The following is a 27,255-nucleotide window of genomic DNA, read 5'->3' as shown; positions in this document are numbered from 1 at the left end:
TAAAGATATTTTTGAGAACCTATCTAGCTTTAAACCTAGGATCTAAAAAATTATAATTAGGACACCAATTTCATTCATCAAACTTTCTTTCCATTTTAGCGATATATTAAAAAATCTTTTAAAGTGCAAGTGATATCAATTCAAAAATCCAAATTATAGCAGCCATTTCAAAGCAAACAATGTTTTTAATTTCCAAAAAACTCTAAACCAATGATCCTCCCAATAAGTTAAGAGTCAATAAGTTAAGTCCTTAAGTTCCGCTAGATGAATTTTTTATACATGGATCTCATACAAGATTTTCCTTTAAAAAAATTGTAGTAAAGGATTGCATGAACGATTACATGACGATTTTTGCTACAGATTTGAAATGGTGGAAACCATATAGTATCCAGTATATTGCTTACAATGGACTATTGCTGTAAACGAACCATCAAAGTTATGCACTATACTTCAACAAGAAAATATCTTTAATAGGTATGGTTCTCTACAATAAATCTGAATGTATAGACATATTCCTGTTTAAATTCATCCTCTAAACCCTCAAAAAAATCGCTTCTGTAACATATACCCCAAACACATTTTGCATCAAGCATATATACTTTCAGGCTTGGTCCAAACAAAATATTGTTTGTACTGTTCAAACATATTATGTTTCACCTTAGGGCATACATTGGTAGAAAAAAAATTTAATGAAATTTTCTTTGTGTGGATATATTTTTAAGGCACCAATTGGTTACTTCCATTATTTTACTTGCAGCATATTCTCTAGGTTTCTCTTTCTAAACACATATATGTTTATAGGCTATTTCCAAATTAATAAATGTTTGCATGTTCGCCTTTTAAAATGATTCGGGACCTCAATTCTTTGGACATATATAAGACCAGGTTATAGATAAATTTTTATAACTCCTTACTTTAAAAATTTTGGTACTGATTCCGAGCCAAAGAAGCGGAGAATACAAGTAAGGATATTTTTAGGACACATTTCTCTTTTAAATTTGGGTTTTTTGTACTTGCTTCTAGGAAGCAAATTTTAATTTTTCGCTTTTTCAGTTTTCTGCTTTATATTCTTCATAGTCCTTTAAAAACGAGTTAACGGCAACTTTATTTTCAAAATTAAGACTCGACTTCCAGAAGAAATTATGCTATGTTTCATGTAAAAACGTCTTTAAAATAAAGTGTTGAAAAGGACACGTTTTTGAACAATTTTTTGCTTTGCAGTCAAGATGCAAACAGACAACAAATTTAAAGACAATTTCATTAAATTTAAAGAATTTTTCTAAATTAATAAAGTCAAGTTGACCTTAGCCCAAACAGTTTTTATTGTTATGATACACATTTTTAAGTGAAATCACTTAATTATAAGGACAATACGACTTCATTGAAAAGTTTATCGACTTTTGGACAAGGAAAAAAACTTTATATTAGAGAAATGCGTCTTCTTCGCTAAGCAAAATTTGCATTTGTATTTTAAAGACATGAAATCTTGGACCTCACGACAATATTTTTTCAGTGTATATATATTAAAAGTCTTTTACGAGTCATCGTTCTTTGCATTAAATGTGAATTTGGAGACTACATTGTTTTCTGCGTCAATAAAAACCATTCTTGCTTAAGGGAGTCTTCAATTATTCGTATATGTGTTCAAGAAAATCAATGATGCACTCAAAAAAACAGTAAACCCACCAGGAAGGAAAATTTGGGTTAATTTCAGAAAATTTAAAAAAGTCGATATCACAAAAATAAATAAAATTTACACATTTTAAGAAATTCGGCACTATTTTGTGGTAAATACGAATTTAATAAATTTTTTTGCTTGGCTAGCATACAATTTTTCCGCTGTTTTTGTTCATTTAACAAACGTACGCAAAGTCAAGGAAACAATAATTCCATGAACTAAAAAAAGATTTCTTCTTATTTTTTTTATGTTAGCCTGACATCAATGCAGGCTGGTTCAATGTCCAAATCATTTAAACTACATCCCAGCAAAAACAAAGACTTCCAAAAAAAGAAGTTAGGATCCCCAATCTGTGATCCGGAAGTAGTGCAAACTTGGATCATCTCCAATGAATTTTACACGGGCTTGTCATAGGACGGAAGTACTCCCTTTTTGGATCCTTTGCATTGCTTTAGAAGTTGTGCTCTGGAAGTTAATTTGAATGAAGAAATTTAAAAAGCGAAAAAAATGTTTCAACCAATTTCACTTTTTTTTTCAACCATATGTTTTATAACACTATTATTTTTCTATTTTCTAATTTTTACAATTTGAAAAACTTTTTCGCTCCGACTATGGGTTGAACCTGGATTTGCTGGCACCATAACAGAACGTCTTAGCCCACTCAGCCACAAACGCCATTGAACATAAAGCGTCGAAAGGTCACTTCAAATGTGTGTGATGTGATCGTAATTCGACACCAAGGAATAATATTCTAATTGCTTCTCGAGAAGTTACTTATTAGTATGAACGAAAAAATAAAAAAACGCAGGTTCAAGTCTCACCAGCGACAATTTTTTTATTAAATATATTTCTAAAAAATATTTTTTTTATGTTATGCATCGTTTTTATTTTTTATGTTCGGCATATATTTTCATATAAATATATTTTTTCCTTTAAAAATAAAAAAAAATTCTCGTAATTTGAAAAATCTTCTCGAAAGAACTTCCATGGAAGCGAAAAAGTCAAACGGCACAGGTTCAAATCCCAGCGGGGATGGATTTTTTTTACTTTTTTATTAATTTTCTATTTTTTATTGTTTATTAGTTTTCTATTTTTTTTTTTTTTGTTTTGTAAAATTTAATTGTTCAAAATTTTCACTTCAAATAGCCTGATTACGTTCTTTCTAATACTTGTCCAGAAGGACTGCATCGGAAGTAGAAAAAAATCATTGGGGGATCCCACGATGCGCTTTAGAAGAAATGTTTGTTGACTTGTCCAAAAGGATTGCATCGGAAGTTGAAGAAACTCGATGGAGGATGTACGCGGATGTCACAACGATTTCACAAAAATAACCCAGCAAAAAAATTTGGAAGTTCTTCTAAAGGCACAACTTTAAAAGCGCTTCCAAAAATGTCCTCCCAAAGATGTTCTTTATTTTAACTGCACAGGAAGTTCATTTGAGTAAATTTTTTATATCTCGCTTTTTTCGCATTTTTAATGGGAAATTTAAAGTTTTAGTGTTTCAAATGGGTTAAAAACAGATTAAAAATTAATAAAACAGTGCAAATTATTTAAATTTTGGCGACAAAAAATGCTAAATCCTTTCTAGAAAAATTGTGAATTTTTGAAAATATTTTATGCCAAACGTTACAGATAAGCGTTATAATGCATTAAAAATCATAAAAAAATTAAAAAATAATTTATTCGTCAAAATATCACAAAATTTCTCAATTCACATCCAAATCACTGGATTCGCATCACACCTTAAGAAGTGATGCAAATTTAGTGAAACGGCTGTTGAAATGGTGGACATCCGTCCTATGACCAGCCCATGTTAAAATCATCGCTTCTGCGACAATTTTGCACCACTTCCGGATCCAAACAGAACATTTTCACTACTTTTTTTGGCGACGCTTTTTGTGCTGGGTAAATAAATAATTTTCGACAAATTCAAGAAAATTTATTCAAAATAATTCATTTTTTTTCACTTCTTAAAGAAAATTTCCATGTTTGAAGGAAAAAAAATTGGAGTTAAAAATTGCAAAAATGTCTTTGGTACCATACGAAGTTAATTATTGGTAAAATTTACAAATTTTAAGAAATTTTTAATTATTTTGGGGGAGACACGAATTTAATTAATCTTTATGCTTCATTTGTGTATAATTTTTGTTGCTCTGTTTTAGCTAATTTAACTAACGTACGCAAAAAAATATTAAAGTCTTGAAAACTATAGTAAAACGTAATAATTTCATGAACTAAAATAGAATTAAATCGGCTTTAGTGAAACATAGGGTTCATTTTTTTTTTTTTGAGTGTATAAAGATAAAAGGTGTTCAAAAGTAGGTAACGTTTTGAAAGACTTTTTAAGTCGATTTTTACTTGAGAAATCGAATAATTTCTAACTTAAGTCCAGTTTGAACTTGGAAATGTAAATTGTGGTTAACACATTTTTAAAGGACTTTTCTACAACATAAAAAACCGGAAACCCGAATTACTTCAAATTTGTTTCCCAGTATCAATTACTCAAAATTCGAAGATTGTTTCTTACGTATATGCTTACCGCAATTCACGTATTCGTATACATTCGCTTTATATGCCTTGATATCACTACAATTTGAGAAAGAACAACTTCTTAACTACAATTGCAAAAAAGCAGACAATTTTATGAGATTTGGCACAAAACCATTTAACGCCTTCGATATGGTATGCTAATTGAAACACTTAGAATCCCAAGACATAGCTATTAAAGAAACCAAAATGTAAGAATTTTGTCCCAGACATTTTCATAGACATAACCATAACCGCATAATTTACAATTATTGCTGTGACTACAATTTAGCTGGTTGTAGATGTTTCTCACAACCATTACATATGTGGACGACAATTTCATATGATATTTATCCCAACGAAATAAGCACCGGAAAGAAATCCATTTAATGGACTCTTATTGGAAGCATAAATCTACGGTTTTTAAGAAAGTCATAAAAGTATATACAAATTGTGCGACAATTTAATATTAGATGTTCATATTGGTCCTTCAAACTTTTTTGTAAAAAATAAAAAATATACTACTCAAACTGTCATATTCAAAACAATTTTTATCAAAATCTTTATTTACCAAAACTTGTACTTAGCGATTGACAAAAAAAAAACTCGATCTACACACATTTTCACATCACCCCATCCTAATCTCAAGTTTAGGTTCAATTGCCATACCAATAACAACAAAATATTTTTCTCAACTTAATAAAATTAAATTGTTACAAACAACTCAATGAAATCAGAATATGTGCTTAATTTTTCGCATGTCTTCTTATAAAAAAAAGTAGTAGTAAAGCCCCGACCAGCAATACGACGACAATGAGACCGAGGTGGAAAAATGAACGCATTAAAAATATCACTTGTATAACAACACCACTAAAAATGCATTACTGAAGATATTTCACTATTAACTTCATCAACACCAGCACCGGCAGACCATCAAATATACGTTCTCAACATCTACGAGTGTAATATGGAGAATAAGCCTTATGCATATTTCATAGAGATTTCAATACACGATCCACGGAAGTGGTATGAAAATGTAATAAATGGTCTTCTATATTATTTTTCCGGGAACGATATCCCGGGAATTCCCGAGATTTTGCAATATTTTTCCTCACGGCTTCCCTGGAATTATTTGCGGGAATTTTGGGGAATTTTTCACCACATTATTTTAAATGATATAAATATAACATCAATACTATAAAAAATTATTTTTAGTATCACTGAATTAAAAAAAGGAACGATGGACTAAATAAATAAAAATTTTTAATTTTATTCCCAATGGTATTTTACTCTTTTAATGTGGTACCCTGTACTATATGGAATCGGGTCCTAGACCAGATTCTAACCGGCAATCAATTTTAAAGGAAACTTTATCCTTCTCAGTTATGATCGTGATATTTCTATGAACCCGCATTTTAATGGTCTAGTAGACTAAGTACGTCCTTTCCAGGGTGTAACCAAAATAGCTTTTTTTTTTAATATCCAAATGTTTAATTAACATACTCTTTTGAAATACGTGAAAACTCTAAACTGGATAGGACTGTAAAACCATTGAAAATTTTATTTTATATTTTGATATTGGATATTTGATTATCATAACAGGTTGACTGATAAGTCCACGGTCTGACACATAGATGGCATATTATTTTTATATAGTACCAAACTTCAAATGATTCGTGTCAAAATTTGACGTCTGTAAGTCAATTAGTTAGTGAGATAGAGCGTCTTTTGTGAAGCAACTTTTGTTATTGTCAAAAAATGGAAAAAAAGGAATTTCGTGTTTTGATAAAATACTGTTTTCTGAAGGGAAAAATACGGTGGAAGCAAAAACTTGGCTTGATAATGAGTTTCCGGACTCTGTCCCAGGGAAATCAACAATAATTGATTGGTATGCAAAATTCATGCGTGCTGAAATGAGCACGGAGGACGGTGAACTCAGTGGACGCCCGAAAGAGGTGGTTACCGACGAAAACATCAAAAAAATCCACAAAATGATTTTGAATGACCGTAAAATGAAGTTGATCGAGATAGCAGAGGCCTTAAAGTTATCAAAGGAACATGTTGGTCATATCATTCATCAATATTTGGATATGCGGAAGCTCTGTGCAAAATGAGCGCGAGCTCACATTTGTTGATGCTTCTGAGCGGTGTTTGCAGCTTTTAACTCGTAATACACCCGAGTTTTTCCGTCGATATGTGACAATGGATGAAACATGGCTCAATCACTACACTCCTGAGTCCAATCGACAGTCGACTGAGTGGACAGCGACCGGTGAAACGTCTCCGAAGCGTGGAAAGATCCAAAAGTCCGCTGGCAAAGTAATGGCCTCTGTTTTTTGGGATGCGCATGGAGTACTTTTTATCGATTATCTTGAGAAGGGAAAAACCATCAACAGTAACTATTATATGGCATTATTGGAGCGTTTGAAGGTCGAAATCGCGGCAAAACGGCCCCATATGAAGAAGAAAAAAGTGTTGTTCCACCAAGACAACGCACCGTGCCCCAAGTCATTGAGAACGATGGCAAAAATTAATAAATTGGGATTCGAATTGCTTCCCCACCCACCGTATTCTCCAGATCTAGCCCCCAGCGACTTTTTCTTGTTCTCAGACCTCAAAAGGATGCTCGCAGGGAAAAATTTTGGCTGCAATGAAGAGGTGATCGCCGAAAGTGAGGCCTATTTTGAGGCAAAACCGAAGGAGTACTACCAAAATGGTATCAAAAAATTGGAAGGTCGCTATAATCGTTGTATCGCCCTTGAAGGGAACTATATTGAATAATAACAAGTATATACGGCCGTAAGTTCGACCACGCCGAAGCTTATATACCCTCCACCATGGATTGCGTAGAAACTTCTACTGAAGACTGTCATCCACAATCGATTTACTTGGGTTGCGGTAACTTTTGCCGATCTTAAAACTTCCTAATACCGTAATATATACCACGTAGTCCATACGTGGTATATATTAAACTTAAAATGGCCGATTAAATACGTATATAATTAAGTTTGACAAAATATTCTATAGAAATAAAATTTTTACTAAATTTTCAAAAGATTTAAAATTTTGACAACATTCTCTATAGAATTAAAATTTTGACAACATTTTCTACAGAAATAAAATTTTGCCAAAATTTTTTATAGAAATAAAATTTGACAAAATTTTCTATAGGAATAAAATTTCGACAAATTTTGCTAGATTATTTTTGCTCGAATTTTTACTAAATTTTCAAAAGATTTAAAATTTTGACAACATTCTCTATAGAATTAAAATTTTGATAACATTTTCTACAGAAATAACATTTTGCCAAAATTTTCTATAGAAATAAAATTTGACAAAATTTTCTATAGGAATAAAATTTCGACAAATTTTGCTAGATTATTTTTGCTCGAGTGGCAAGCATCATTATGAACCGATATGGACCAATTTTTGTGTGATCGGGTATCGGCTATATATAACTATAGACCGATATGGACCAATTTTGGCATGGTTATTAGCGGCCATATGTTAACACCACGTTGCAAATTTAAACCAGATCGGATGAATTTTGCTCGTCCAAGTGGCTCCGGAGTTCAAATCTGGGGATCGGTTTATATAGGGGCTATATATAATTATGGACTGATATGGACAAATCTGGGGATCGGTTTATATGGGGGCTATATATAATTATGGACCGATATGGACCAATTTTTGCATGGTTGTTAGAGCAATCACAAGCCAAATTTGGGGGTCCGTTTATATGGGGGCTATACGTAAAAGTGGACCGATATGGACCGATTTTGCATGGTTGTTAGAGACCATATATTAACACCATGTACCAAATTTCAGCCGGATCGGATGAAATTTGCTTCTCTTAGAGCAATCACAAGCCAAATTTGGGGGTCCGTTTATATGGGGGCTATACGTAAAAGTGGACCGATATGGCCCATTTGCAATACCATCCAACCTACATCAATAACAACTACTTGTGCCAAGTTTCAAGTCGATAGCTTGTTTCGTTCGGAAGTTAGCGTGATTTCAACAGACGGACGGACGGACGGACATGCTCAGATCGACTCAGAATTTCACCACGACCCAGAATATATATACTTTATGGGGTCTTAGAGCAATATTTCGATGTGTTACAAACGGAATAACAAAGTTAATATACCCCCATTCTATGGTGGAGGGTATAAAAACGAATTTTGACAAAAAAAAAATTGTTGTTCTTTGTTAGACCGGGGACTTATCAGCCAACCTGTTATTTGAATAATTTATTGACATGTAGAATCTTTTGATTTTCTGGTTGATGTAAGATTTCAAAATAAGCTACATGGTCCATTATATGACTTTTCGACTTTTTGACGTCGTGACTTTTGGTAAATTTTAAGCAAAACAACAAATTTACACCACATTCCTAATTCAATTTTGACACATACATATGTCGACTTTTACTTAAAAGTTTCAGTAGTTAATTTTGGTTACATGTCTTTTAGTCGATTTTGAAGATTGCACAAAGTCGAACATCGAATTTCGACTTTCCACTTTTATATCCCTAGACATCCAAAAGCTTCGATTTTTATGCGCGTTTAGCCTTCCAAAAAATGGAATCGAACCACCGATCTGCATTGCAATTTTTCCGTTTTTATAGAATTCGCAGTTTCTCCAGCTTTCACATGTAGTAAACACAAGCATACAAGTTCTATGCTTTTGAAATTTCGACAGTAACCATCCTATGGGAAATTGGTACAAATTGCCAATGACGAACCTATCACTGGACTGGTACCGATGCTCCAGTTTATCTCAATTTTTAAATTTTCGTATATAAAAACCTTTTGGATCCAAAATATCCAACAAACCAGACATCTAAAAATTGTTCTTAAAAGGGTGGCAAAGACTGGTTTATACACTGAAAAAAGGTTCAAAAGTTTGTTTTTTACACTAATGATCATGGCTTTTATACCAAGCCAAAAAAAGCGGAGAATTGGAGTAAGGACAAATTTAAGACACAATTTTCTTTCAAATTTAAGTTTTGAGTATTTCATTCTAGGAAACAAAGTTTAATTTATTCGTTTTTTCAGCTTTTTTCTTCATGTACAATCTGAATCCTTCAAAAACATGTTAACGACAACTAAAATTTCTAAATTCGGACTCGATTACAAATAGAAATTATGCTTTGTTTCAAGTCGAAAAATTCGTTAAAATTATGTGCTGAAAAAATCTCCTATTTTAAATGGCTTTTTACTTTGTAGTTAATATGCAAAACATCAACAAATTTAAAGACGATTTCATTAATTTTGAAGAATTTTTCAGAATTATTAAAGCCAAGTTGACCTTAGTCAAACAATTTTTTTTTTCATTTTAGGATACCAAATTTTAATTCGAATCACTTAACTATAAGGACAAAACGACTTAATTAAAAACTTTATCGACTCTTAGACAAGGAAAAAACTTTATATCAGAGAAATACGTCTTCTATGCTAGACAAAATTCGCATTCGTATTTTAAGGACAATACTTTTATTTAGTGTAGTGGAGGATTGGTCCTACTAATGAGTTCAACATATCGTAAAATGAAAATGTAAGCCACAGGGATCATGTTACGGACTTTGTTATCTAGCGAAGGTGCTAGACCGTAACATGGCTAAACTAATCAAATAATCAATCTTTTGTCATAATATAATTTAGGCCAAACATAAATAATTTTGATTAGGTTGCAATGAGAATTCCTCGTTTCATGTCAGCTGACAAACATCAAATCTTTTTCACTTGGCCTTTTCATCATTCTTTTGCCTCTGTCTTCGAATCCTAAGTGAATTCTTCAATTTCTTTACAGTCCCTGGATCCAAGATGAATCTTTTCCGCTGCTGTTTTTCTTTAATCTAATTTTTCTGACTGAAAAAAAATGAATCCTATTGATATACATATTTCCCATGAAGCACAAAAGATAACATCTTTTCAATCAATGAGTGTAGTCCAAATTTAAATTCACCTATATTCGATTTAATTGGGATATTGAAATTTCCTAATAGACGAATATATTTCTGCTATAACGAAATCCCTATTAACGTATTGAGGTGTTGTCCCTAATGTCGAATTGGAGGGATTTCGTTCAAGTGGAAGTGTTAAACAATTATTATGGTGATTTCTGTTCATTCTTCTTTATTTCTTTTCGTACTCTGAACACTTTTTTTAGGCCATTGAAGCTATAACAGTTCAAAATACATACTCTGCCATACACATACGAAGACACCTAACTAAATGACGACACACTACATATGAGACCGCATCATCACATCAAAAACATCAGACTATAGCAGCAAATATGTCCTTTTGTTTTTTTTTTACTTTTTCATCTACTCAGTTTTAGCCTATAGTAGAGTGTTGGTAATGGTATTAGTGTTCCGGCACTCTTATGACATGGCTGGCAGAATGGGTGACTGGTTCATTGCATCGTTGATTCGTTGCCCGGTTTAGTGTTAATGGCTGGATATTATGCTGAGTCTTCAAAAGTTTATGATGATTACCACGAAATTTGATAACAAATGTTATAAATTTCAAAATGTATGCATGAATGAGTTCTATAACTTAGGTGTTTAGATATCTGTTATGAAGCCTCGCGCACACCTCCCCATAACTACCCCTAGACAATCGAAAATTTGTTGTTGACATTTTTGTTTGAGTGTGTATATACATATACCACTATGTTTGTTCGTATGTATACGTTAAACATCTTAAAGTTCTCAGCGGAATTGTGGATGCTTTTTGAGAATGAATAGGGAGTGAACAGGAACTCAAGATGCAAGAAATATAAGTCCTAAATTGAAATTTAAGACTTTAAGGTCTATAAATTTGAACCAGTTTTTTTTTATGATTTTCTACGCGAACAATGACCATAAAAGAAAATGTATGTCTATGCGATGGTATGTACATGGAAATAAGGCAATAAAAATAATTTAGGCTGTATATGTTTGGCCAAGAACATTGCATTAATTCTTTGGTAATTTTGGGACAAATTTTCCAAAAGGATACAATAACTAAATGTACCCAGCAAAAAAAGAGCTTCCAAAAAAGTAGTTTGGATCCCCAATCTGTGATCCGGAAGTCGTGCAAACTTGGATCATGGGCTTGTAAAAGGACGGAAGTAATCCCTTTTTGGATCTTTTGTATTGCTTTAGAAGTTGTGCCCTGGAAGTTAATTTGAATGAAGAAATTTAAAAAGCGAAAAAAATTTTTTTTTCAAGCAATTTCACTTTTTTTTTCATCCATATGTTTTTATTACACTATTATTTTCCTATTATCTAATTTTAACAATTTGAAAAACTTTTTCGCTACGACCAGGGATTGAACCTGGGTTTGCTGGCACCATAACAGAACTCCTTAGCATACTCAGCCACAAACGCCATTAAACATAAAGCGTCGAAAGGTCAATTCAAATGTTTGTGATATGATCGTAATACGACACCAAGGAATAGCATTCTAATTGCTTCTCGAGATGTTCTTTATTAGTATGAACGAACAAATAAGAAACGCAGGTTCAAATCTCACCAGCGGCAATTTTTTATCAAATATTTTTCTAAAAAATTATTTTTTTATGTTATGCACCGTTTTTATTTTCTTATTTTTGGCATATATTTTTTCCATTAAAAAACAACAAAAAAAAATAAAAATTCTCGTTTTTTGCAAAACCTTCTCAAAAGAACTTCCATGGAAGCGAAAAAGTCAAACGGCACAAGTTCAAATCCCAGCGGGGATGAAATTTATTTTTTTATTATTATTTTTTTACTTTTTTTATTAATTTTCTATTTTGTTTTATTTTTTTATTAGTTTTATTTTTTTTATTAATTTTCTATTTCTTTTGTAAAATTTAATTGTCCAAAATTTGCACTTAAAATAGCCTGACTGCGTTCTCTCTAATACTTGTCCACAAGGACAGCATCGGAAGTAGAAAAAAATCATTGGGGGATCCCAAGTTGCACTTTAGAAAAAATGTTTGTGCACCTGTCCAAAAGGACTGCATCGGAAGTGGAAAAAATCATTAGGGGATCCCACGATGCGCTTTAGAAGAAATGTTTGTGGACTTGTTCAAAAGGACTGCATCGGAAGTTGAAAAAACTCGATGGGGGATTCTGGGATGGGCTTTAAAAGAAATGTTTGTGGAACAACTTCCAATTTTTTTTGCTGGGGTGCTATACACTTAACAAAATTGTATTCAAGCAGTTTGATATTGATGCCGAGCCCAAAGTCTACACACACATTTTCACTCAATTTTAAATATAAATTCTATAAAATTAAAATTAAGATGCCGATTTAATTTAACGCCCAAAAAAATATTGCTGGTGAATTGGACCATATAACCCATATCAATAAATGGTGTTAAGACCTATTTTAACGAGTATGTAAAGTCGGATTTGATCACAAAAATGTGTTCACAGACAGACGGACGAAGCTAGATCGATTCAGGAACCCACCCTGATCATTATTGCCAAAAACACCATGTGTCTATCTTTCCTACCGGGTGTTGCAAACATATGCACTAACTTTGAATACCAAAACAAAATTACCCCCAAAAAGTGTGTATGACTCATATTTGTAGGTAGCCAGTAGAGGTGTGCACGTGAGTCATATTTTACTCACGCACACTCATGACGGAAAAATACTCAAGAAAACAACATTTGTACTCACGCATGAAAATGTCGTAACTCACGAAAAATACTGTGACTCACGCAAAATATTGTGACTCACGAATAATTTTATGACTAATTTACCTGAGGGGCGTGTCTGAAAACATGAGCATGATTAAAATCGAGAGAGATAATAAACTTTAGGTGTCAAAAAAAAATTGTAAATGGATTCAACTTGTGGGCGTTTTATGTTCGAAACGGGATTATTTTCGTGAGCGTATTTTTCCGAAATTCGTTACTCACGCGCACTCACGAAGATATTAATTTCACGACTCACGCTCACGCACGACATTTGGTTTGCTAATCACGGTCACGCACACTCACGCCGTTACCATAAGCGACTGACGCGTGAGTCATGAAAATTTTCGTGAGTCACGACAATTTCGTGTCGCGTACACACCTCTAATAGCCAGCACAGCACACTGAAAAAAGTATGCCCGGTTCCCAAAATTGTGTCTGCACTAATGATTTTGGTTTTGAATCCGAGCCAAGGAGAGAAGCGGAGAATTGAAATCAGGGCACATTTAAGACACAATTCTCTTTTAAATTTGACTTTTGCGTACTTGATTCTAGTTCGTGTTTTCAGCTTTTTCCTTCATGTGCTATCAAAATCATTTAAAATGAGTGAAAGTGTTAAAAAACTCCTCCTATTTCAACAAATTTAAAGACGATTTCATAAATTTTGAATATTTTTTCAGAAGTATTAAAGCCAATTTGAAGTCGAATCACTTAACTACAGGGACAAAACGACTCCATTGAAAATTTTATGGACTTTTGGCTCGAAACAATATTTTTTCAGTTTATAATCATTCTGTAATGAACAAAAACATTGACCGCAATTGATTGACCATAATTTAAGATTTTCATCTATCACAAGTGGCCTAAATAAATAACGACTAACATTTTTTGTTCTTCCGCACTTTCATTGTAAAAACCAAAGTCCCCCAAAATCAATATAAATTTGTAGGGTATATAATATACTCTCTGTCCACTTACCTTAGTACTTGTGGTCCTTGGACTACCGCCTAAAGCTACTGCATACACTTCCACTTCATACGCATCGGCACCAGCTTCACGATCCAATTCCTTGGCTGTTGACAAAATACCCAATTTGGTGTCAATATCAAATAGACGTTCATTCAAAACATTTGAATTCGATGTGATCATATGTCCATACGGCCCCATTGATGAACCCGAACCCGTACCGCCCGTTCCTAGGGCCGTAACATTCGTTATATAATATTCAATTTCCGCGGAATTCAAACGAGCACTCACTGTTAAAATACTTGTACCGAATGGTTCATTCTCATATACCGAACCGCTTTGTTCACGTTGATCGAAAACCGGTCCCATAACACCCGAAGGACTTGTTGCTATTATTGTTATGTAAGCATCGGAGCTTTTACGTTCATTTTGGACAGCCTCATCGGTAGCCTTAAGCGAGAGTCGATAGTGAACTTCAGGTTTAGTAATGGGTTTACGCAGAGTTATAGCTCCAGTATTACGATGTAATTTGAAGAGGTCATTATTTCCGGAAACCATTTCATAGGTGACAATACCATTACTGGACGAATCAGCATCCGTCGCATGAACTTGCATTATTAAAGCTCCATCCCGAGTTTGTGCATACATTTGTTGATTTTTCGTAGGCAATATGGCAGCATTCATGGATACAAAAACCGGAGCATTATCATTGATATCTTCAACGATAACAGTGACTAGTTTTTCGGCAGAGAGTTGTAATTCGGGTTTCTTTGCCTGGTCCGTGGCTACAACAGTTAAACGGAAAGTGTCTATAGATTCACGATCGATTTCTCGAAGTGTATGTATAACACCAGTTTGGGTATTAATACCGAAATGCCTTCCTCCTGGAAGTTCAGGATCTTGTTTCACAATACTATAGGTAACTTTACCATTTTCTGCTGAATCTGGATCTTCTGCTGTCACCGTAACAATGGGTGTCTTTAAATCGATGCCCTCCTTAATCTGCCGTACTATGGCTGTATTGGGAAAACTGGGAGGATTATCATTTTCATCCTGGATATGAACTGTGAAAATTATTGTACTGGACAATCTAGGGGAACCCCCATCCGAAGCTGTGATATTTAAATTGTATAGAGTGGTTTCTTCATAATCCAAAGGTTTGTGAAGATAAAGGATACCACTATAGGAATCTATGTGGAAAGTGTCTTTGCGATTACCGGCAGTTAGACTAAAACTTATTTGCGAATTCACACCCAAATCCAAATCCACAGCCTTGAAACGCATCAATTCCGTTCCCACCAGTGTAGTCTCTAGAACACTTATATCTCTAAGACTTTCCACAAATTTGGGGACCACATCGTTTTCATCGAGCACCTCTATGGTTATAGTGGTTGTTGAATTCAATTGCTGACCTTCTATAGCAGCATCTTTGGCCATAACCTCCAATTGATATTCATCTTGATATTCACGATCCAATTTACGGGCCAAAGATAATTGTCCAGTGGCATCATCTATAATGAAACGGCCTTCTTGATTTCCCTTGGTAAGGAAGTAGTAGACATCACCATTTAAGCCCTCGTCCAAATCATTAGTATAAACTCTCATCAATTGAGTTCCCACCAGAGATCCTTCCGAAATTTGCACACGATAAGGAGCCCTCACAAACTCGGGAGCATTGTCATTGACATCGGTAATGATTATTTTGATTTTTACTTTATCCTTTAGACGAGGCATGCCATTGTCGGCCACTATGGCTTCAAGCAATATGAAATTCTGCGATCCTGCCAGATTAGTGGAGAGACCCGTATTTGAATTTGCTGTAGCAGGTATTCTCTGTATCAATTCCTCACGATCGAAAGGCCTCAAAGCTTTGATGAAACCATTTCTTGAATCTATGGTGAAATCTTTAATGGGTGAAGCCAGAGTATAAATCAATTCAGCATTACGTCCTATATCCTTATCAGAGGCTGTCAACTTGCCCACAAAAGCATCTGCCGGTTCATTTTCCGGTAAACTAAATGTAAATGAGTTATTGGTAAATTGGGGAGCATTATCATTTTCATCGATGATGTGTATAACTACAGGAACCTCTGCCGATCTTAAGGGCTCTCCCTGATCCTGACAGCGTATGGTTAAAGCATAATAATCCTTTTCCTCTCGATCCAAAGAAGATCTTACAAATAGATAACCATCAGGGAATATACCAAATTGTTGAGCTAAATTTCCTTCTATAATTTTATAGGAGAGACGGCTATTCATATCCAAATCCTTATCATGGGCCTTAACCGAAAAGAATCGTTCATTGACATGCGTCGACTCCAGCAATGAAGTTTCATAAGAAGTGGATTCAAATACCGGTGTATGATCATTGACATCTGTTATGATTATGGTAATCGAATGTTTGTTGGACAAACTGGGTTGACCATGATCTGTTGCAGTTATTTCCAATTGGATAGATGTTCCTGGTTCCACATTCAAAGGTTTCTGTAAATATATAACACCCGTCGAAGGACCTATACGAAATATCATATCTGGATTGAAGCTTAGAGAATAGGTTATGCGGCTGTTATTTCCAGAATCTCTATCTCGGGCCCTGGCTATATAGACTTCTTGACCCACTGCTGAGTTCTCGGCCAATGTTATTTCATCTTCACGATCTTGGGCAAATATAGGGCGATTATCATTCACATCCAATATACTTATGTGTACCAAACATTTGCCATAGGCCAAGCCCTTACGGGCCACTACCTCCAGTTGATATTGTGAGGTTTGTTCACGATCTATGGTCTTGTGACTGGTGGTAATCATACCAGTTTTACGATTTATCATAAAATTCTCTTCAACATCTCCAAATACTATGTAATACTCTAAGGAATCTGAAGATCCTCCACCACCTCCGGGGCTTAGTAAATGTTGACTTTGTTGTTGCTGCTTAACTTGAACCTGACCCACTTCTCTACCATTGTGGGGCATTTCAAAGGCATTGTCTTCCATTAGTTGAAATTCATAGGTTTGCGAATACGAATCAAATTCTAGAGTTTGTAATTTTTCCTGCATTACTATCTCGACCACAGCATCTTGTTCACTTTGCCTTTCACCACGATCTTTGGCGGTTATGTGAAGTTTATACAAAGGTTTGGTAAAATGATGTAAAATATCTTGCAACACGGGAGACGCGGAGGAGGAGGAGGCTGAGGATAAATTCGATGTCGCCATTGTCGTGGCTGCTGTTGTGGCTGCCTTTATAACCTTAGAGCTGAACATTACTGCACCAGACCATGTATCGACAACAAATAAACCATCGCCACCTGTATTTAAGGTATAAGTAATTAAGGCATTATCACCCTCATCACGATCAGTAGCAAAAACTTTTAATAATGGCCTTTGCAGCATGTTTACAATGTCAAGATCTGTTGTTGTGGCTGACGACGCCGAAGTGGAGGAAGATGATGATGAAGAAGACGAAATCCCTGCACCACCACCATTACTGTAGGTTGACAACGCCAACGCATGAAAATACATTTTCGGATAAAATTCTGGTGCATTATCATTGACATCTTCTATGTGCAGATTCACCATGGCCATGGCAGATCTTGGTGGTGTACCATGATCACGTGCGATTACTAAAATTTCATAATTCTGTTGTAATTCACGATCTAGTGTCTTCCTTGTCGTTAATTGGCCTGTTAGTGTATCTAGTTGGAATTGTTCAGGATAACGACGTTCTGTCACCGTGGCCAGTGTATAAGTTACTGAACCATTGGTGCCCTGATCGTGATCATTGGCCGTTAACATGGCAATTAAGGTGTGCGCTGGTGTGGCTTCACTTAAACTCACATTGATTTGCTGCTGAGTAAATTGGGGTGCCTCATCGTTTTCATCTAATATGGTAACCTTCAATTGGGTATAGGCCCATTTGGGATTGGGTCCCCCATCTCGGGCGGAAATACTCAACTCCACAGAGCCTTCAATTTCACGATCCAATTTAGATTGGGTGGTAATCAATCCCGTCGCAGAATCTATGTTGAACCATTGATTATTATTGCCCGAAACAAAATCGTAGAAAATTAAAGCGTTTACTCCTGTATCCTCATCTGTGGCTGTTATGGAGGCCACAAAAGACCCCGGCGGAGCCAATTCACTAAGTATTGCTGTATATTCAGATTTCTCAAAAACTGGTTCATGATCATTGACATCGTTGACATGGATAATTAAATACGAAGTAGCAGTTCGGGAAGGTGTCCCCTTATCACTGGCCACCACAGTAAGATTATATTTTCCTATTTCCTCACGATCCAAAACACCATTAACTCGAACAATATCGAAGGAGGGTGTTTTTTCCAAACGAAAATGACCCAATTCATTGCCAGCGGTTATCATAATTGTTGTCTCTCCATTTAGACCTTCATCCATGTCGACCACCGAGACTGCAGCTACCACACTTCCATTAATGGCATTCTCATCTACGGTGGCAAAAGAACCCGTGGGAGGAAAATATTGAAAACGTATCACTGGATCATGATCATTGGTATCCAAAAGGTTTACAGTAACATAGGCTCGGCCATCTTGACGCGGAGAACCATGATCTCGAGCAAATACAGTAAATACACAACTTTTAGGACATGATCCTCCAGGGCGGGAAAAGGTGGGACAGGTTTGTTGAGGACAATTTAAATGTTCCGTAGTTGAGATAACGCCAGTTTCAGGATCCACAGTAAATTGAGTTTCTGTCTCAGCCAAATAATAGGTAATTTTACTATTGTCACCCAAATCTTTATCTGTGGCCATAACCTGGAGAACTGTACTACCTGGAGTAACTGATTCATTCAGAGAGACAATATAATCGCTATGATCGAATATTGGAGGATTATCATTGACATCGATGATGGAAACATTTACTTGTAAAAAACCATATTTTGGTGGTTTACCACCATCCACAGCCGATATATTAAGGCGATACATAGACCTGGTCTCACGATCTAAATCTCCTGTCGTCTCCAATTGTAAATAGGATGCATCTCCATCGGGATTTGAGGAAAAAACCAAACTGAATTTATTATCAATATTCCCTTCGATAATCGAATAATTTTCACTGACACTATTCTCTCCCAAATCCAAATCGGTGGCAGCATACAACAAACATCGGGTTCCCTTTGCTGCACTTTCCGAAAATGAAACAGCCATACTGGGCTCCGGAAACTCGGGAGCATTATCATTGACATCGAGAACTGTTATACGAACTTCTATGGGATATGTGGGTTGTGACGACAAGACCACCAAATCATAACGATCTCGCATACCTTCGCGATCCAAAACCATATTGGTTTTTATTTCCCCCGTTACCTGGTCCAAAGTAAATTCCCGAGGAGGTTCATTGAAACGATAGGTGAAATCTGGTCTAGTGGGTATAAAGCCCACTACCGTTCCCTTTGGCTGACCTTCCAAAACTTCAAATTGTACTCGGGTATCAACAGCTCGTGATTGCATTAAGGCCGTACTACCATCTGCTGTACGTCTTCGGGGAAAGGCTGAGGTATAAACATGGCGACCAGGATTTGAGGTTAAGAAGGTATACAACGAGCTAGAACCAGAAGATCCAGTGACCGGGGATCCAATACTAATACTTGCTTGGGCTGGAGGATGATTTAGATGATTTGTGTTAGACGCCGATACCAATGCCGCCGCCACCAAAAGGCAATAAATGAGCTGTGTCAACGCATAGCTCACTAATGGTGTTAACATGGTAAGAGGCCGTCTTTGTGGCCTTGTGTAATGAAGCTGGCTATGGTAGTGAAGATTTTGTTGCTGATGCTTCTGATGACGATGATGAAAAGAAGGTTGGCGATATTGCTCCTTGGAAATACTAGTCTTACTACAACTACTACTACTACTTCTGCTATTACTGCTACAGTCTTTTGTTATAAATTCTCCATTTGCCCTTTGTATTGGGAAAATTGTTAGGGACCTTCGGCCTATTGGTCGTGAAACTTTTTGTGTTAAACTATTTACAAATAATGGCGATAAATGACCATCCTCATGACGTTGAAGGCAATGATGGTCACCAACAACCGTGTCTTTAGAGAGGCTTGAGGACAGACAAACATGGTGTTGATTATGATGATAATGATGATGATTATTGCAACTGGATGTTACTTTAATATCAGTATTATTTTGAATTCTAGTAACTTCTCTCGTTGACGATGATGATTCTCTTTCATAAAACTGCTGCTGATTTGTCATGCTGTTGGTTGCTGTTTGTGCTTTTGTATTTTTCAAAAAACTAGAAGACAAATAATCATCATTTAAACCGGCCCTCCTAGAAGAGTCTACATTTTCAGATGAGTCTTCTAATGATGACGTTTGTTGTTCCTCTCCAAATGATTGCCATAAGTATGGTTGCGATGATGCTTGGGGTAATGCCAAGGCTTTTTCACCTCTATCATCACCTTCGGGCTGTGGATGTGGCTGTGACGGCTTCGTACATCTCTGGCTGGCTGGTTGCTGCTGTCTTTGGTCATCTGCAGGCAAATTTTTCACTTGTCTACAGAGCGACGTCATTCTCAACATCATAAGCTTTGGCGGCAACGACGTTCTTGTTGTCGCCTTAGCCTTTTTTTTTCTTTAAATACAAACACTAGCCTTAGAGGATCTCTATGATGGCCACTTGGGTGCTGAGTTAACAAAAATGAAAACTCCTTAATTCCTTAATTCCAAAAGCCAGCCAACTGTATTTAAGAGAGTTAATTCAATTGTATATGATGAGGGTGAGCAAGGATTTGTAACAACGTTTGTTTTCTTACTTCCTCCTGCGTTTTGTGTGTGTGTGTGTGTGTGCGTTGATTTTGTTGTAACTTTCTTGTTTTACTTCTATTATTTATTGCTATTTGTTAAAGAAATTTTTAAGTCATTAGTTTTCATTTTGTTTTTAGTGTGTTTTTGCATGAAACCGTTTTTAAAAATTGTATAATTTTTTCCTCATTAATTTTATTTTTTTAATTTTTGTTCTTAAAAGTGGCCACATTTTCGTCATGTTTTTCAGTATTTTTATTTGTTGGTAATTTCATTAAATTTGTTTAGTCCTTAGGTGTCGTGTGTATTTTCTCTTAGTTATGTTATCGTTTTTCACAGCAACAGAGTTTTAGTTATATTTTGGAAAATGTTCACGGTAAAACTTCTTCATTCGACTTTATTGTCGACAGGAATCTGAAAATAAAAAAATAAAAAACAGAGAAATTAGAAAATTATTTTTGAAAATATTTAAAATTAAATCCATACAGTATGGTCACAATAGGCAAATATTTAATAGAAACCAAAAAAGAATTCGGCGCCCAGCACATTTTTAGGTTATATTGGATACATACACTGAAAAAACAGTGAACCCACCAGGAAGAAACTTCATTAGACATAATTAATTTGTTGCACTTGTTAAAGACAATTTTGTAGTTTGAAGGAAAAAGTCGGAGTTCAATATTGCAAGAATGTATTAAGTGTCATACTAAGTTCAAGATAAAGGGTGATACGGTCAAAATTTGGTCAAGGGAAAACGCGTGTAAATCTGTGAAATCGTTTATTTAAAAAATCAAATTAAATTTCTTTTTCAAGTTCAATTAGTATAAAATTCAGGAAAAATATTCAGTTAGGCTTTCGCTTTTCCAAATCCGAATTGCCGGGCCTCACGCTTGACACCTGCTATCACATTTTGTACAACCACCTTGTCCACCTTCTTCGCCGCAGAAAGCCAGTTTGCCTTGAACTGCTGCTCGTCCTTAGCAGTTTTTTTGGTCTTCTTTAGGTTCCGCTTGACAATAGCCCAGTATTTCTCAATTGGGCGGAACTCTGGCGTGTTGGGAGGGTTCTTGTCCTTGGGAACCACCTGCACGTTGTTGGCGGCGTACCACCCCATGGCCTTTTTACCGTAATGGCAAGATGCCAAATCCGGCCAAAACACTACGGAACAACCGTGTTTCTTCAGGAAAGGCAGCAGACGTTTATTCAAACACTCTTTCACGTAAATTTCTTGGTTGACAGTCCCGGAAGCTATGAAAATGCTGCTTTTCAAGCCACAGGTACAGATGGCTTGCCAAACCAGATATTTCTTTGCGAACTTTGACAGTTTTATGTGCTTGAAAATATCTGCTACCTTTCCCCTTCCTTTTGCCGTATATAACTCCTGTCCCGGAAGCTACTTGTAGTCGCCTTTGACGTAGGTTTCGTCGTCCATTACCACGCAGTCAAACTTCGTCAGCATCGTCGTGTACAGTCTCCGGGATCGCGCTTTGGCCGTCGTATTTTGTTTATCATCGCGATTAGGAGTCACTACCTTCTTGTAAGTCGATAGTCCGGCTCGTTTTTTTGGCTCGATGCACGGTTGTAGACGATACACCCAGCTTATTTGCGGCATCTCGGAGAGAGAGGTTAGGGTTTCGCTTGAAACTACCGGCAACTCTCTTTGTCGTCTCAGCGGCTTCCGGTTTTCGATTTCCCCCCGATCCAGACTTCCTGGCTGTCGACAAACTTTCCCCAAACACTTTAATTACATTTGTAACGGTTGATTTGGCAACTTTTAGCGATTTTGCCAGCTTTGCGTGCGAGTAGCTCGGATTTTCGCGATGCGCGAGCAAAATTATGATACGCTGCTCTTCTTGCTTGGACGGCATTTTGACAACTGAAGAGTGAATTCCAAAATCAAAATAGGAGCAACATTCTACACACACACACCTTCAAAATGAGGGGTATTTAGGTTTTTTAAATACAAAATTGAAAGAAATACGTCAAGTTTATATTGACCAAATTTTGACCGTATCACCCTTTAGGCGCTTTTGTAGTAAAATTTACAAATCTAAAGAAATAATGAACTATTTTTTGAAAAGTACGAATTTAGTAAATCTTAATAATTTTTCCCCGTTTTTTAGTACATTTAACTAACGTACGCAAAAAAATTATTAGAGTAAAGGAAACTTTTTCCAAACATAATCATTCCATGAAATAAAAAACGATTAAATTGGCTTTAGTGAAATAAAGGGTTCACTTTTTTTAGTGTAACATCATGGTAGCATTATTTTCCAATCTAGATATTTCGAAGATGGACTTGGAAAAATTTTTTAAACTCATTTTTGTCAAATATTTGCCTAGTGTGACCATACCATTTAACTAGAATAAATTATTGTCTCTAAATATGTCGCTTCTAGGCCAATGACGAATCAATTAAAAATGGCCGAAAAAATACACTTGGCGACTACAGTCGTCCAGCTAGCAAATCATTTTTCGATAAAAATAAAATTTTCTTTTTTTTTATTTCAGCCACCGAGTAAAACAAATGCCAGTTACACTGACCAGCTCCTATCTAAAAAAAAAACAAAACAAGCTTAAACTACAACTTGAGTGAATTTGCTAGCAGATTGATTTCAGTTTAACAAAACTATTTCTTTTAAATCGTACAGGAACATTCTATCAAATTGTTTGCAGTACAATACCATGTTGCATCTATACGACAATTTTTCATTGTAAGCGTTTAACTGCAAATTATTTTTAATGGTTTTCTTAAATTTAATTACTCCCCAAAAGCCAGTAAGACAAAATTCCTTAACATTTTCGGCAAAACAGACAAAAAAAAGACTAAAATCAGCTACTGCTGTTAACATACCTATAAAGTGATTGCTACGAGGGAGATTGGTGATGGTTGTGGATACGAGGCGGTAACATGGCATGGTATTGCATTTCTCCATTGAAAGTATGTATCATTCGATCGATTGGTTGTCGATCCTTAAATGAAACATCGAATCACAAGAAGGGCAGACATGCAGCATATTGCCTCAACTCACACACACACACACTACACATCGACAAACAAGCAGACAGACATTGAAGGATAATAAAAATTAGCTGTATCCCAATTCTCATAATTTATGCAATGCATATACATCATGGTCAACTTAATTACCCGCTTTCAATTCAATTTTGTATTAAAAGCTTCAACAGAACAACCCAGCAAACAACTTAGAAGCAGTTTTAAAGGCACTTTTAGAAAAAAGTACTCCCAAAGATGTTCTTTATTTTAACTACGCAGGAAGTTCTTTTGATTCGATTATTTATAACCCGGTTTTTCATATTTTTAATAATATTTTTTTTTGTCTCAAATGCATTAGAAACACAGTAAGTGTTAATACAAAGAATTTTTAAAAGTATTGAGTTCAAACTTTTCAGTCAAGCATTAGAAGGTATAAAAATCAAAAAAAAATATATATTAAGTTTTTTATTTGGTAAAATACCACAGAATTATTGTAATTCACATTCAAAATACAAAATTTGAATTACACCTTAAAAAGTGAGGCTAATTCAATGCAACGGTTGTTGAAACGGTGGACATCCTTCCTATAACAAGCCAATGTTAAATTCATTATTTCTGCGACAATGTTAAATTCATTATTTTTGCACCACTTTGGCAACTAAAAAGAACATTTTCATTATTTTTTGCCGACACTTTATTTGCTGGGAACTTCTTGTCTCTGCCTCTGTCTCCATCATCGACTCTCTGTGTTTCTCATATTCTATCTGTATGTATTTTGGTACGCGTATATGGCAGGATGAGTTCCATGAAAATGGAGTAGTAAAACAACCAGCGGCAAATGGAGACATGAATTGGAGTCACTTGGTGTTCAGTAGGTAAATGTGAATTGATTGGTTTCTTTTTTTTTATGTACCTGTTAAGAATGGGGCCATATAATTATAGATTCTTATATATTTCCTTTGTAAATATAAAGCCTGATTACAATATGGACAAATTCAAGATGTAAGTATTAAAATCGTTTATTTAAATTTCGTGATGAAATCCATTCTTGGTAATGATTTTCTATATTGCCTATTTAACTACATGCCCGGTTTCAAAGAGTTTGTCATTACACAAATGATGTTGGTATTGATTCCGAGCCAAAGAAGCTTAGAATTGAAATAAGGATAACATTAAGACGCAATTTTCTTTTAAATTTGAGTTTTGCATACCTGATTCTAGGAAAGAAATTTTATTTTATTCGTTTTTTCTTCAGGTGTTATCGAAGTTCTTCAAAAACGTGTCACCGACAACTTAAATTACCAAATTCAGATTGGACTTCAAATAGAAACTACCCAGCAAAAAAATTTGGAAATTCTTCTTAAGGCACAACTTTAAAAGAACTTCCACAAATGCTCTTCCAAAGATGTTCTATACTATAACTGCACAGAAAGTTCATTTGAGTCAATTTCTTTATAACCCTTTCCGACCGTGTACGCACAATTGTGCGGGTAACTTTAAGTCTCTATAATTTCTTTAATATATGACGTACTGCGATAAGAGCGGCAAAAAAATAATTGTGTATGCTCTCTCTTTGTCTAAGAATGTAAAGAACCGTTATAAATATTTGCTTTTCATATTAATTTTGTAGTTTCAGCAACGTACTTTGCGCATTTGTAAAAATGAGTGGAAGATGTAAGTTTGCAAATATATTAAAATTATTTAAATTGTGGAATATTTCATCAAATAAGTGTTTTCAATAACAAAACATTTTAAATATTGTATGCAAACAGTAACTGCGAGATTATTTTGTGTTTTTTGATATTTTTACGTCCGGACTTTTACCGGAATTTACCGGACTGCAACAATTGTACGTATCCTGAAAAAACAGGATACAGGATCCAACTGAACAAACTTAATAATTTAAATTGTTCTATGTACACATAAATAACAGAATTCAAAAATTTAGGAAAATCTATCACGTGGATCGGCTATAGGTCGGAAAGGGATAACTCGCTTTTTTTCATATTTTGCTCTCCCAAAGATGTTATATAAAGGGTGATACGGTCAAAATTTGGTCAAGGGAAAACGCGTGTAAATCGGTGAAATCGTTTATTTAAAAAATCAAATTAAATTTATTTTTCAAGTTCAATTAGTATATAGGCTTTGGCTTTTCCAAATCCGAATTGCCGGGCCTCACGCTTGACACCTGCCATCAGATTTTGTACAGACACCTTGTCCACCTTCTTCGCCGCAGAAAGCCAGTTTGCCTTGAACTGCTGCTCGTCCTTAGCATTTTTTTGGTCTTCTTTAGGTTCCGCTTGACAATAGTCCAGTATTTCTCAATTGGGCGGAGCTCTGGTGTGTTGGGAGGGTTCTTGCCCTTGGGAACCACTTGCACGTTGTTGGCGGCGTACCACTCCATAGCCTTTTTACCGTAATGACAAAATGCCAAATCCGGCCAAAACAGTACGGAACAACCGTGTTTCTTCAGGAAAGGCAGCAGACGTTTATTCAAACACTCTTTCACGTAAATTTCTTGGAAGCTATGAAAATGCAGCTTTTCAAGCCACAGGTACCAAACCAGATATTTCTTTGCGAACTTTGACAGTTTTATGTGCTTGAAAATATCTGCTACCTTTCCCCTTCCTTTTGCCGTATAAAACTCCTGTCCCGGAAGCTGCTTGTAGTCGGCTTTGACGTAGGTTTCGTCGTCCATTACCACGCAGTCAAACTTCGTCAGCATCGTCGTGTACAGTCTCCGGGATCGCGCTTTGGCCGTCGTATTTTGTTTATCATCGCGATTTGGAGTCACTACCTTCTTGTAAGTCGATAGTCCGGCTCGTTTTTTGGCTCGATGCACGGTTGTACACGATACACCCAGCTTATTTGCGGCATCTCGGAGAGAGAGGTTAGGGTTTCGCTTGAAACTTCCGGCAACTCTCTTTGTCGTCCCAGCGGCTTCCGGTTTTCGATTTCCCCCCGATCCAGACTTCCTTGCTGTCGACAAACTTTCCCCAAACACGTTAATTACATTTGTAACGGTTGATTTGGCAACTTTTAGCGATTTTGCCAGCTTTGCGTGCGAGTAGCTCGGATTTTCGCGATGCGCGAGCAAAATTTTGATACGCTGCTCTTCTTGCTTGGACGGCATTTTGACAACTGAAGAGTGAATTCCAAAATCAAAATAGGAGCAACATTCTACACACACACACCTTCAAAATGAGGGGTGTTCAGGTTTTTTAAATGCAAAATTAAAAGAAATACGTCAAGTTTATATTGACGTCAAGTTTATATTGACCACAGGAAGTTCATTTGAGTCAATTTCTGTATAACTCGCTTTTTTCATATTTTTAGTGGGAAATTTACTTTTTGTGTTTCAAATAATTTAAAAACATATTGAGAATTAATAAAATGGTACAAATTATTTAAATTTAGCCGAAAAAAATGCTAAATCCTTTGTAGGAAAAACTCGAATTTTTTAATATATTTGATCGGGAACAGACAAGTGTTATAATGCATTAAAAATCATAAAAAAAATTTAAAAATTATTTATTTGTCAAAATATCACAAAATTTTTTAATTCACATCCAAAACACTGAATTCGCCTCACACCTTAAGAAGTGATGCAAATTCAGT

At 35.4% G+C, this 27,255-nt stretch overlaps 1 protein-coding gene across 1 annotated transcript in view; it reads right to left on the bottom strand.

Moving 5' to 3' along the window:
- ft (cadherin-related tumor suppressor fat) overlaps positions 1 to 20,735 on the bottom strand; it is a 516,929-nt gene extending 496,194 nt beyond the window's left edge. Inside the window, exon 1 of the mRNA XM_075296804.1 lies at positions 13,863 to 20,735. Coding sequence (XP_075152919.1) covers positions 13,863 to 20,420 — 6,558 coding nt within the window. The 5' untranslated portion in view covers positions 20,421 to 20,735. The remainder of the gene's footprint in view (positions 1 to 13,862) is intronic.
- Positions 20,736 to 27,255: the final 6,520 nt, after the last annotated feature.

The sequence above is a fragment of the Haematobia irritans genome, chromosome 2 (assembly GCF_050003625.1).
Source record: "Haematobia irritans isolate KBUSLIRL chromosome 2, ASM5000362v1, whole genome shotgun sequence".
NCBI lineage: Eukaryota > Metazoa > Arthropoda > Insecta > Diptera > Muscidae > Haematobia > Haematobia irritans.
This window is presented reverse-complemented; position numbering and strand designations above follow the sequence as displayed.